Here is a 14,775-nt window from a genome sequence, read left to right on the forward strand (position 1 = left end):
TTTTTTAAAAAAAGGATAATGCCAAACCAAAAATAGCACGGGAGGGGGGAAATTATGTGTGAGGCTTGGCAAATGCTACAAAGGAGTCAGCTATGCAACTTCTAGGCTTCCCAATCCCTAGGTCCCAGCGGGGGATCCCCCGGTTTTACAGGCTTCCCCACTCCTCCAGCCAGCTGGCCAGCGGGGGAAGCCCCTCCCCCACAGCCATTATGCACCTCCATGAACAATTCCCATGGGGAATGATGGGGAATTGATCTGTGGGTATCGGGGGCTCTGGGGGGGGCTGTTTTTTGAGGTAGCGGCGCCAAATTTTCAGTATAGCATCTAGTGCCTCTCCTCAAAATACCCCCCAAGTTTCAAAAGGATTGGACAAGGGGATCCAATTCTACGAGCCCCAAAAGAAGGTGCCCCATCTTTCATTATTTTCTATGGAAGGAAGGCATTTTAAAAGGTGTGCTATCCCTTTAAATGTGGTGGCCAGAACTCCCTTGGAGTTCAATTCTGCTTATCACACCCTTGCTCCTGGCTCCGCCCCCAAAGTCTCCTGGCTCCACCCCCAAAGTCCCCAGATATTTCTTGAATTGGACTTGGCAACCCTAGCAACTTCCAGTCTTGAGGCTGGGTCACCTTAAGTCAAAAATCTGTCACTCACATTAATCTAGTTCTCTTTAAAAATGCTTATTCATGAACACATGGTGAATTTAATCAAAATGAAAGTTATATATATATAAATGGTTTCTTTACTGGGTGAACTTTTATGTAAGATTTCAGGTTCATGTAACTCTCTGGGTAGGCAAAGTGAAAAAGCTCAGTTACAACATACACAAAAGGCCTCTGCATAGATTTAAGAATTGCCACTTGGATTACTTAAAAGCATTAAAAACACAAAATGTCGCTGACCTAGGATAAGGCAACACTTCAGCTAATTTTCCTCTCATTATCTGGACCTCTGTATGCCAAAAAAGATGTTAATGGCACATGGAGTAAAATGCAACATGAAAAAGAAGAAAGGTTACTCACAGTAGGCAGTTGACTAGAAAGTAGATGTCCATCTTGGCTCAGCATATTAGACACCATGATGGCTGGAAGGTCCATATTCTGGTAGGAATATGCTGGAATCAGGCTATTTGGAGGGAGACTGTGGCACAGTGAATGATATCCAGTTTCATGGTCCACCAAATGAAGGAGGGAAGGGTCGGGGAGGTTGGGAGGAGTAATAGGAGGGATTTCGTAGTCTTCATTAGTCTCACTCTGACCATTGTATGTCTAAAAGAAAAATTGAAGAAGGCATTTTCACTAAGAACTTCCCACTTTGTCCAAAGTAAGCCTCACTTGATAGTCTTGAGCAGCCAAAGTGCCCACTTCATTCTTTAAAGACTGAGCATGCACAGCTCTATTAAGACTATTTCTAAGTATACAGAAAGGCAGAGATATTTCCAGTACTACTGTTCTTTTTTGAAGTAGTTCAGGAGTTCTGTTAAATTTTTGCAGCTTATTTCCAAGTAATATGCATAGCCCAACAGAATGAACATGTATATTCTCTACATTAAAATGGATCAGATATTCACCATTGAAATGTCTATGGTACAAGAAAATGTATTTTAGTTCCCCAAATGAATCTTGAATTAAGACCATTTCTTGTGGTGGGAGGAGGAGGGGTTAAAATTCCAAAGAGGAAGCTTCTGGAAATGTTTATAGCCTCAATTCTCCTAACATATATGAATGAAGGTCCCCCCCCGCCCCCCCCCCCCAAATATATATATATGGCATATGTGCTCAAATGAGACCCACATTTGTATATATCGTGAAACCATGGTCAATGCTAACTATGGTTAGCAGACCAACTTCAGACCCTGGTTTCAAGGGCCTTAATTAACCATAGTTAACACAGTGAATTGCATCAGGATGATCAATGAACTATGGTTAGTTTAAACCATTATTTCATGTTACATCTGGCATGAACAAAAGGCTTTGCACAGAGAAAGCTGCTAGTTAAATCCCTAGCTTTTCTACTGAAATACTCCCAGGCAACAGTTGAAAAACTGTTTTCGTCCTAGAGGCTCTAGAGAATTCCTGTCACTCAGAGAAAATGATACCAAACTAAATAGTCTAATATGGCCTTTATATGTGTTTTGAATATGTGTGTGTCAAGAACTGCAAAGCAGCTCTGCAAAAAGCTCTCAACCTCCTCCCTGTATTTCCTTTAAAGAACAGGAAACCTGTCACCCACCCTGCACCCAAGGAAAGGTAGCATAGTGCACATTGATGTGAGTTTTATGTGTTTTTATGTATTTTATTGTATAATTATTAATGTATTTTTAAATTGATTCTTGTTAGCTTTTGTGTTGTGAGCCGCCCTGAGCCCGCCTCAGTGGGGTAGGGCGGGATATAAATCGAATAAAATAAATAAAATAAAAAATAAATAGTTCTGCTAGTACTGTTCAATTAGACAGCTGAGATTTGTTTCAATCACAATTAACAAAAACTAGATCAAAATCAGAATCAAAGCTCTGCACATGAAATCAAATTAGACAATTTCCAGTCAACACATCCACGCCTCGTGCCTGCAACCATTCACACATCTACTAACACAAATTTGACAAGTTAAGTTCACTATCTTTCTATATTTTTATAAAGATAGCTGGAGAGAATAAAGCCCTGTCCATGTTTATCCCAATGGACTTCAGAGGGATTGAACATATATGGCTGCATAAAGGATTACAACCTCTTGCCCTCAGGCAAGAGTTGTATGGCTGCTCCTGGAGATGTAAAACTTTCAAAATATTTGAAGGCCCTGGGTAAAAAAAGACTCCTTTCTTCCCATGAAACAAAACAGAAATGCTGGGGAAAATCTGAATATATGTAATATTTACTTTCTTATCAAACATAAAATACATCATGTATAACTTAGCATGTAGGACTGCACTATTTGACATTAGCAATGAAATGAGTAAATAAATTTTGTAGTAAAGAAAAGAACTAGTATAAGGCTACCAGCATATTAGGTTTTCAGTTATACTTCATAACAAAAACAACCCTGAACCTTTAATAATGTATTATCATCAAGCAAATTATTGCATATAAATTGCTGCCCAAGCGATTCACATTTAAACAATAAACATGTTCTTGAAAATATGCTGTATATGTCTATAGCACACACAGGGATTATCATTATCTAATGCTATAGACTGTTTTATATAAATATTTTCATGCAACAATTCTTGAGCGAGTAAAACCTTCCCTTAAGAAGCATTTCACTCATTCCAAAAGAGAAAATATTTCGCAGGAGTTTTTCTCAGTGCTCCCCCTATTTTTCCATCAGATACACTGAACAAACTGAAGCTGAATCCAGACAAGACCGAGGTAATGCTGGCTGAAAAGGAGCAGCGTTACCTGTCTGAGATGGAGTGATACTGAGCAGTTAAGAGCTTGGGGATGCTCATGGACACTGCCTTCCTGTTTTATCTTTGTGTAAACTGCCTTGAACCAAGAGGAAAGCCAGGAACAACTGTTTTAATATTTTTAAAACAAAAACAAATGATCACCAGGGGAGAGTTTCATATCTCTAGGTTTTTCTATGTCCTTTCAAAACTGTTGCAAACATGAGCACTGTTACTATATTGTTGGAGGGGGAAACAACAGGGTGGATCCAGCCAACTTTTTCACCTAGTCTTACCTCATGCCTCACATGACTTTTGCCTGTGCAGGTTTCATAATTCCCTGCACAGCCTTTTGGTGGTCTAAAGGTAGGGGGGGGGGGTTAGCAGGAATACACAGAAAAACAGTTCTGGGTGGCTTGGCATCAGGAGGTGTGACCCAATATGCAAATGAGTTCCTGCTGGGCTTTTTCTACCAAAAAAACACCCTGTCTCTCTTTTTTACCTGACGAAAAATTGGCTGGATCCAATCCAATGAGACTGAACAAATAAGGGGAGGGCTGTGGCTCAGTGGTAGAGCATCTACTTGGCAATGCAGAAAGTCTCAGGTTCAGTCCCCAGCATCTCCAGTAAAAAGGATCAGGTTGTAGATGACGTGAAAGACCTTTGCCTGAGAGCCTGGAGAGCTGCTGCAAGTCTGAGTAGAGAATTCTGGCTCTCTGAGAATAAGTTAGCTTCATGAGTTCATGTGCATGCCTCTGACACTGAAAGCACTGAAAACAATGGGGAAGCCCTTGTATGCTCAACAGCGCAAAGTATGGATCAGGGCTCCATCATACATAAGAAAATTGCTATTTATTTCATTACTATCAGTTCCATCAAAGAACAAAAGGTATATTAAAAATGCTATATACAATGTGAACAGTAAACATTTGTACAAAGTAACTGGAGAGATCTGGAGTTTTGCTGGAGTCTTAAAAAGACAAAACTTTTAATACTTTTGAAAAATTGCAATGGAAACCAAAGGCCTGATTTTAACACACACACACACACACACACACACACACACACACACACATATATATATATATATATATATATATATATATATATATATATATATATATATATATATATATATATATATATATATATATATTATGGAATCAACAGATCTATCATCTATTTCCCCCCAAAGTTGTTTGTTCAATCATCTTAGAGCATATTACTGTCTCACATAATCCTGGTTTCCTCGCTTTTCTTTTGATCTGCTGCTACTCAATTGATGGTAAAAATTAACAGTGCAAGCTTTTTATTTTCACGTTTGAAGAGCCGTGAACTGTTATTATTTCTTCCTACGAGATATTATAGCTTACAGATTCAGCCATTCAGATTCAGCCATTAGTCTATACATTATATGAATATTGGTTTTGTATAAATAATTGTAAATATATGGTTCTTCCCAAATCACTGGTTTGACCAGGTCTTGAAAAATTTCCCACAGCCACCCAGCCAATAGCATAGGTATTCTAACCTAGATTTCTCAGACATAGTCCCCAACACTCTAAACCCCTATCCCACAATGAACATATCCAGATTTTCACTACTCCCAGAAACAATGAAACCACAGGTTAAATCACAAGGCAGACTGGATCCAGCTTTCCTCGAGGAAGCCTTCTTCCAATCTAAGTGGCTCTTCCTCTATTGGAAGTAGGATTGCTAACAGGCTTGGAGAAAAATATCCTATTGCTTTAACAGAGGCTTAATTTGTAGAAGTGGGCAGCTGAAGCTTTTCATGGCATGGAGTTACATGACATCTCATTAATGTCTTGTTTTTTTCTTGAGCTTAAGACCATTGGTCAAAGAAGCTAATAATAAAAGGAATGGGAATGGGACATCTAATTAAGATAACCATTTTCCCCTCTCCAGTCAATTGACTCTCTTAAATAGAAGAACCACTTAAAGTTGGAAGAAAGTTGCAAACTTTGCTGGGTGGAGTGGTAGGACAGTATCTCTAATTGCCTTATCTTTTACCTGCACTGTATGCAAATACTTTCCACAGCAGCTAGAACAGGAACTCAGCTAACATTTTCTACACAAAACAAAACACTGGCATGGTCACATTACAAAGTTCCTGATGAGCCAGAGAGGCATTATTGTTTTGCAAACTGTATCTAACTCAATCTAATTGTTTCCCATTTTCAAGGAACCAGCAATCATACCAGACTATGACCACCACACACACAATTCTCATGCAAGACTAAGTATGGCTGATGAATGACATATTTTGGTAATGGTTGTCTACATCAGTGAGCCCTTAAGAACAGCATGGGGGCATAGCAGAAATCATCACCCCCTCACTCCTTCTTCCTCAAATCAAAACCCCATTCAATCAGAAAAGCTGCATGGTATGATACATGCTGGTATGTCCAAATGCACAAAAAGTATATAAATAAACAAAGGGAACTTCGTGTCAGTCATGGTTATTCTGGGCAATGGCTATTGTTTAGAACAGCCGTACCCAACCTTTTGGCACCAGGGACCGGTTTCATGGACCAGGGGTGGTGGTGGTGGTTTCAGGATGATACCACTGTGCATTTTATTTCTATTATTACATTGTAATATATAAAAAAATAATTATACAACTCATGGCCCAGTTGATAACAGGCCACAGACTGGTACCAGTCCAAGGCCCTGGGTTTGGAGACCCTTGGTTTAGATGCTGTTGTGGGTTAGTGAATGTGGATTAAGGAGATAGGCAAGGGAAATTCATGGTGCATTCTAACATGACAAGTAACTTTCAGGATCTGAGAATTCCACTGGTAAATGTCTATAAAACTGATATTTGGGGCAACATTTGAGTGTCATGTAGACACTGAAGTTTCTTGTAGACACTGATAGACACATTTACTGAGATGTACGGTGAAAATAGCAAAAATTAGCAAATTTTTATACAGCTTCTACAAAGAGCTAAAATTTTATATATATAGGCCAGTGTCTTTTATTTTATTTTATGGAGGGAGAAAATGGATGCCTGCTCTGGCCAAGTTACAAGCAGCACTGAATATTTTCAGTGTAAATGTCTAGCCTTGCATAAGCATATATTTGACAAAGGAACAGTTCTCTGTTTGTCACTTCCAGTAGGCTGGAATGAAACAATTGTCTCTCTGTTCTGGCCTTATCAGAGTACTGCACAATGCCACTTCACAGACAGTTAGTCAGACTGGCAGGAGTTGCAGTAGAATCATCTTCCCTTCCACTTTGCAAAATGGATTTGCAACCAATGCAGAATCATTCTGTAGAAAGGGTTTTATGGGGAAAGGGGGTCATAAACTAAAGATGGAACTGGATGACTACAGAAGCCTGCTTCCCCCCCTCCACACACACATTTTAAATGCACAAAACATTGACAAATCTTAATCTTAAAATGAGTCTTTGTGTATGTTGCACCTCCACCAACTACAAGTAGACACATATATGTTTAGTTGTGGTAACACTCATATAGATTCCATGCTGGGGTTTCTTTTCACTTGTGTGATATTCCTATGCAAGTTATCACAACAGAAAAGAAATTATTTGAAAACCCAAGTTTTGGGGGAGGGGCCATATATGCATATGAAATCATATTTTATAAAAACATTTCCATACCATCTCTCCAAAACTCAAGACAATAACTATGGGAACTTTACAAAATGCAAAGCTCACTGATAATATTAAGCAATTTGAAAAATCTAGTTCAACCTCTAACTGATTCAAAAGGTTTCCTATTCTTGATTATTTCATAGAATCATAGAGTTGGAAGGGACCTCCAGGGTCATCTAGTCCAACCCTCTGCACAATGCAGGAAACTCACAAATACCTCCCCCTAAATTCACAGCAATAAAGGAAAATGATAGAATGGGAAGGACAAGAGATCTTTTCAAGAAAATTGGAGAAATCAAGGGTACGTTTTGTGCAAAGATGGCCATGATAAAGGACAAAAATGGTAGGGACTCAACAGAAGCAGAAGAGATCAGGAAGAGGTGGCAAAAATACACAGAAGAATTATACAGGAAGGATCTCAATGTCCTTGGCAACCATGACAGTGACATCGCTGACCTTGAGTCAGACATCCTGGAGTGTGAACTCAAATGGGCCTTAGAAAGCAATACTAACAACAAAGCGAGTGGAGATGACGGTATCCCAGTTGAGCTATTCAAAGTCCTAAAAGATGATGCTGTTAAAGTGATGCACACATTATGTCAACAAATTTGGAAAACGCAACAGTGGCCACAGGATTGGAAAAGGTCAGTTTATATTCCAATCCCAAAGAAGGGTAATGCCAAGGAATGTTCAAACTATCGCACCATTGCACTCATTTCACATGCCAGCAAGGTCATGTTAAAGATCCTACAAGCTAGGCTTCAGCAGTATGTTGATCGGGAACTACCAGAAGTTCAAACTGGGTTTCGGAGAGGTAGAGGAACTAGAGATAAAATTGCCAACATTCGATGGATTATGGAGAAAGCACGGGAGTATCAGAAAAACATCTATTTCTGTTTCATTGACTATGCTAAAGCCTTTGATTGTGTGGATCACAACAAACTGTGGCAAGTCCTTAAAAAGATGGGAGTACCAGACCACCTCACATGTCTCCTGAGAAACCTGTATAAGGGTCAAGAAGCAACTGTCAGAATGGGACATGGAACAACTGATTGGTTTAGAATAGGAAAAGGAGTTTGACAAGGATGTATATTGTTACCCTGCTTATTTAATTTATATGCAGAGTACATCATGCGGAATGCTGGCCTGGATGAAGCACAAACCGGAATTAAGAGTGCCGGGAAAAATATCAACAACCTCAGATATGCGGACAATACCACTCTAATCACAGAAAGTGAGGAGGACCTAAAGAATCTCTTGTTGAGGGTGAAAGAGGAGAGCGCAAAAATAGGCTTGAAACTCAAAATCAAAAAAACTAAGATCATGGCATCCAGCCCCATCACACCATGGCAAATAGAAGGGGAAGACATGGAAATAGTGACAGACTTCACATTTCTGGGATCCAAGATCACTGCAGATGGTGACTGTAGCCATGAAATTAAAAGACATTTGCTCCTTGGGAGGACAGCTATGGCGAACCTGGGCAGTATAATAAAAAGCAGAGACATCACTCTGCCAACAAAAGACTGTATAGTCAAAGTGATAGTCAAAATTCATTTTTAAAGGAAGAACTTTATATTGGCTTTAAAATACCAAGAGCTCATGCATTTTTAATAGTCATGTAGAACATGGAATTTCAGCAAAATAAGAACAGCTGCACTTGCCAAAATCCACTCTTTTGCACATCTGTTAAAGTAATTGGACTTATCCAATCACCATCCTAAGTACACAAGATGAGCCCTGCTACATCAGATGAGTGTTTCTCAAAAAGACAACTAGATGCCCTAGAAAGTCCATAAACAGGGGCACAGAAACCAAATCCTATCCCTGTTGCTTCCCACCCACAAAAATTGATAATACTACTTCTGTGCATGGAGGTTTCTTTAAGCAATCAAGGCTCACAGCCACTTTCAGATCTATCCCATGCGATAAATCCTCTTATAAAATCCTATATAAGATTGTGGCCATCACTAGATCCTGTGGCAAGTTAACAGCATTTTGTACAAAGAAGTACTTTTTTTTTCTGATCTGAATCTACTGTCCATAAACTTCACTGAGGAGAAAGGGGGGAGGGAATCTATCTACCGTGCAAAATTAACCCAAGGTGTTTCAATGAAACCTTGCTAGTTTTCATGGCAAATATAGCCTTCTCTTGTGCCTCAGTACTCCATACATGCAAAATGGATTGTAAATGACAAGTGCTTTCAATTCTACAGGTGAGGAACTCCATCAAGTCAGACAGTGTGTGCAATTGTTAATCATAAAGAACATTACTTGGTAGAGCAAGAATTCAGGAAAACGCTCTCCTTAGAAACCTGACAAATATCAAGTGACCCCAATTCTCTGTCAAGTCATGTTCTCTGTGATTATCTGCTGGGATCCTGGAAGCTTCAGACAAACATTGATTCAAAGAATGCTATTCAGAGTTAGCAGGATGGAGATTTTCATCATTATTTGAGGTAAATATTTGCCCTGTCAAATAACATTCAAAGGCAAACATCAGTTTAAGAGAGAAAGCAGCAGAGAAATTGTTTCAGGTGAACCAAAAAGAAAACAGGGAGCGCAATATAAATTCAGCTGTCAATGTGAAATAGAACAGGATGGATGTCCCCAGTGTAATGCACACTTGGGTTTTTTGAAGAAGGGTGGGATTTTAAAAATCCAGTAGATCTATTGCTACCTCATCCTCGTCCAGCAAATAACTGCTGGAACAGCAACACATTCACACTTTTTTTAAATGCAGAGCCCTGTAATTTAGAATCACTTTTCCACAGCACAATTCCACCACACAGTGTAACCTTCTATCAAAAGATCCTCTAGGTTTTTCCCATGGGTTAGCTGTAAGTGTGATTTGATAGGTGTAAGAAATACCCAGCGGTTTCCCAATGGCTTTTCTATGATACACACATGAGAGTACCTGACCACTGTGGTCATCTCCAGAATACCTTCTTTCAGGGTCCTCACTGAGGCGAGATGGGTGGCAAATTGGGAAAGGGCCTTCTTCATGGTGGCACCAGAATTGTGGATGTTATGTCTTGAAACATAAGCTGATGTACCACATGGCGATCGCTACAGAGGCGACCCTGCGGGTCCCCGGATGTAGCTCGCCAGACGCCCCACCCATCAAGATCTGTGGTGGGAAGTTTGACTGACCAGGATTGGACTTGTCAGACTGGGGGGGGGGGGGCAGTTCCGGGTAGTGTATATAAGCGAGACCCGCCCACGTGTTCTCTCTCTTGTAATGGACTACTGAATAAAGGATGTTGCCTTCAACCCGTCTCGCAACTCAGTACGTTACAGTGGAATTCTTCATCATCATCCAACAGAAGGTGAAGAGTTCTATTTGGCATTCCTTCATTCCCCCTCCTTCCTGTTTACCTTTTTTGTTTAATCATTTGTGCTTAATCGTTGGCATCGTAAGTAATTTAAAATATAATGTAATATAATTTAAAAGCTTGTTTTAACAGTTCTGATCATTTCACCAACATGAGGATCCTAAGCTGAATGGAAAGACAGAATAAAAAAGTTTTAAATAGTAATAAAATAAATAATAACAATGTGTAACAGGGTAGAATTTTCATGTGGTCTTATCTGTGAGGCACAATGGGAACAGCAAAACTATTTCCCCAGCAGCAGTGCACAGCACAGGACAGTTAGGTGTCCAGATGCAATAGATGACAGGGCTCCTGTACCGTTAGTGACTGAAGAAAGCGTTTGGCATAACAAATAGCCATGTGTTCTCTTCCAGATTGGGTCTTTAGTGCTATTCAGATAGCCTCTGTCCCTGGGAGCAGCACCACAGTCACTTCCAGCTTCCTCCAAAGTGACTTTCATAAACAACTTGAACTGGATACTTGAAATGCATATTTTGTGAAATGCTATCTATAGCAAAATAAAGTAAATTGTAGGCTTTAAAACAGCTTCCCAATTCCCTCTCCCCAATCCTCTTCCCCCCCTTTCCATGGCTGAAATCCCGTCAAATATAGCGGATAGCATAGAACTATAACTTTTTTATTATGTGTACAGTGATTTTATAAATTCAGTGGGGAATGAAATGCAATTTTGTCAGACTTGTCTGTGTTCATAATGACCGAGTCAAATTAATCATTGCGGATAATACTCCCGTGTCAGCCATTCAAGAGATTTTTTAATAGAATTTTTCTGATTCATGTCTTGCAGTACATCAGATCTGTAGTATTGCACCACTTCTAAAAATCAGGGCAATTATAGCTTCTTGTTGGCTTGTCATTTTCCTAGAATAAAAATGTCTCTGCAAAAGTCACACACTGTACATAAACCAAAAAAGAAAAAAAAACTATAGTTACAATTAGGCTGGATCTGAGATGTAATGTCTTTTGGAAGCTATTATTTACAGCTAATGCATCACGCACAAGGTGCAGCAGTGAAGACGAGATGGTCTGTCATACACATACCAATTCTGTGGGGGGTGTCAAGTTCTCTCCTCTCATTGTTCTATGATTTACATGGGTTTGGATACAGGAGTGCCTAGGCAACAGAGCAAACAAGTCCTGGCAGAGGGTCTGCAATCAAATGATACTTTAATTGCATTCATAAAAAATGCATCCTGAAAAGCCCAAGTGTTCTTGGTTCAGGAAAATCTCCTGTTCAAAGAACTGTTATAGTAACCATCATGGCAAATGTACATGCCTGCCAGTATGTGCCATGCAATGGTATGTATAGGATCAGTAATGTTACCCACATTTATGAAGGACTGACCTCCTGCTCTGATTCCCTATTCCACTGCAAAGTCAATGGACAATGTAAAAGAGAGACTCCCACTGTCAGACTATGCAGCTATGTGGTGTTCTTCAGCTGCTGTATGGGCCCAGTGGGAACTTTGTATATACTACACAAAACAAAATTTTAGGGCATCAAGAAGCTTGTGAAATCAATGACTGTGTACATCTGTTCTAAGTGGGATGCCCCATGCAAAGTGAAGCTTCAAGCTAATCCAAGCGTAAAGTTTTGTATCCACAGTTTGGGATTCTTACTGTGACTTTACATACGTGAAAATTCTGAATCAGAATATATCTTCTCCTACACAATTCATTCCCCCAACTAACTATATGCTCTTGGTACATTTAGCTTTTAGAAATGTCACTGAACAAGCTGTACAACACATTCTGTGGAAAACATTCCAACGGACATGGTACACATGCAGAAAGGTACATGCAAAATTGGCCCTTAACCAACAAACAACTTCTGAACTGTTACATGAATGGTGGCTTATGGATGAGAGGCAGAAACTCAAAGAGAAGTCAATGTCCATTGGGGTTTCTACTTTGCCCCTGAGCAGGGTTCACACATCATAATTTTTTTGCCATCTCTGACATGATAGTCCTTCTTAAAAGTCTAAGATTAGAGATCACACTACTAAACAGTTCCAACTTCCTGGATTTCAGCAGGCCCCAAATTACTAGTATTCTGACTTCTTAATGTCCAGCCCTGTTTTATGTTTCCTATTAGCCCATGAATACAAATAAATTGATCAACAATGATGAATTATATTATTCAGTACAATTCTAGTGGGGAAATCTTAGCTGGATGGCTTCTACTGTAATTGTACATTCTAGCATTATGAACACATATCCCTTTTTGCTGGGTATAATAACTGCTACACAGTTTTGGGCAACTGGAGCTAAACCTGGTGGTCTACCCAGTTCACTAGCATCAGCCATTTTTTTTGCCCATGTGGATCTTTCCTGAATTTGAAGAAAGGTGCTGCAGCTAAGCCCCAAACTATTCCATTAGGATAGACCTTAAATTCTAACAATCAGAACCTGAGCTGTGTGTTACAGTTCAGTGTCTGATTCTATGCTTTTATAATCAAATTAAAGTTTGTCCCATCTTATACATCTTATTCCTTCTCTCATTGTTATTCTACTTCAGTTGTGTATGTGACCCCAACAAACTGACTGTAACTACCCAGTCTCAAACCATGGCCCACCAGTATCCTCCACGAACTTTGAGGTTTTCCTGACTACTTGAGTATGAGAAAGAGTGAGCAGAGCAGATGTCCAAAATCTGCTGAGCCACAATACTTGGAAAGTTGTCTGCGTTCTGCTTGGTGGGTCAAAAAGTACTTAAGGCTATTCTATGGAATGGGATGAATGGCTGTAATTGTGCTCCAAACCAAAACTTGCAGCAAAATGCTTGGTTTGCCATTTAGAGATACTGGCTGAATGCCATCATAATTTGAGAAAATATATTTTTTAAAATCATCACTTTCCCATTCCTAAACTGTTTTTGTAACTGTACCTCCTGACCAGCCTTAATCTTTTCTGCGTTAACATTGGGTAAATGTCTAATACGTGTCCTACAATTTTTTTTTACAATTCAGCCTTGCTATTTCTGGATTACATTTCCCACTGTTTTTGTTTTGTAGGGTACAAAGAAAAAGAAATCTATGTGTTTGCTTTATGCTTGTATCTGTTCACTGAAATTTTATCCCTTTGTTTCTATCTTATGAGTACTTGGTGTTGAGAGTGTCTGTTAAAATTCATTTTCGATTGCCAGCTGCACTTCCATAATCAAGTTCCATCCATGACCTGAATGTTCTTCACCCTCATGCCTGATGAAAAGCAAGGCTTTTTCTTTCACTTTAATTGCTTTATTTTTCTTCCCTAGCCTTTGGAAACCACTATTATTTTTTCTGAAGTCAAGAGAGTTATATCACTTTATTATACTGGTTGAACACACAAATTCTCAGACAATGCATACCCTATCCTACCACCTTCCTTCAAGCACCATGTGTTTGGATACCATGTCCCCTAAGCGCTCCCCCTACTCCTGACTTCTCTCCTCATGTATCTTCCTGCTTGCCTCGACTCTCTCACCTCTTTCCCGGCTAGGCTACCAAGGACTTTACTTGCACCCAAAACAATTCTTCATTTATTCTACAAAAACTGGATTATTTGGGAAGATATTGTGGACTGACACTTCCTGCTCTGAATTTAGAATGTTCCTAAAAGTTCCTTCCATGACATCACAACAGTCCATCCAATAGCTATGGGGATGCAAGTACAACCTAATTTTGAACTTATTGTATTATATGTGCACATTTACAGACAAACTGAAACAAACAGGAAGATAAAATTGCTTTAAAATGTAATCATACATCTGACAGTGATTAAACGAGGCTTCTTGAGGACATACGTTAAAAGAGCACTAAGACTGTGCTGTACTGCCATGTAAAATTACCGATATAAACTCTGTTATACTATTTAGAAGTTTTATGGCACTGTGGGAGGAACTGAAAGTGATGGCAGTAAAACAGTTTGGGAGTCATTATTTTCAAGCAACAATAAAGTATGAGGGGGGGGGGGGGGAGGAGACAAAGTATCCAACTTCTCATACTTACTTAACTGACAGCTGTTCTCCCAGCTAAGTTACAATACCAAAAATGAGCCTAGTTCCAGAGGGAAAATGGCCTGGGGGCAGTTGGGAAGGGGGAACTGGTAGACAGGAACAAGCTTAACATTCTTTCCTTCGGAAGCAATAAAACTTTCACGCAAAGCATGTAAATATGCATTTTTAGTGAAGTAAAACAAAAACAAAACTAAGAAACACTGAACATTTTTGAAATTTTCCCCACAAAGTCTCTCAACAGTCACAAAAAATGATAGCCTCTTCAAATAGGACTTAATGAAGACGTGGGTGAAGTCTTTAAATTCTTAATGTTCCACTCGTGATGGCACAGAGAGAATAAGGAATCACTTTTAAAAAAGGACTTTTA

General features: G+C 39.4%; 1 protein-coding gene across 4 annotated transcripts in view; it reads right to left on the reverse strand.

Moving 5' to 3' along the window:
* Nucleotides 1-14,775, reverse strand: part of TOX2 (TOX high mobility group box family member 2) — a 351,639-nt gene that overhangs the window by 175,115 nt on the left and 161,749 nt on the right. For all 4 annotated transcript variants that reach the window (XM_060231005.1, XM_060231004.1, XM_060231006.1 and 1 more), the window contains exon 3: nt 1,021-1,266. In XM_060231005.1, coding sequence (XP_060086988.1) covers nt 1,021-1,266 — 246 coding nt within the window. The remainder of the gene's footprint in view (nt 1-1,020; nt 1,267-14,775) is intronic.

Source organism: Heteronotia binoei, chromosome 2, assembly GCF_032191835.1.
Source record: "Heteronotia binoei isolate CCM8104 ecotype False Entrance Well chromosome 2, APGP_CSIRO_Hbin_v1, whole genome shotgun sequence".
Taxonomy (NCBI): domain Eukaryota; kingdom Metazoa; phylum Chordata; class Lepidosauria; order Squamata; family Gekkonidae; genus Heteronotia; species Heteronotia binoei.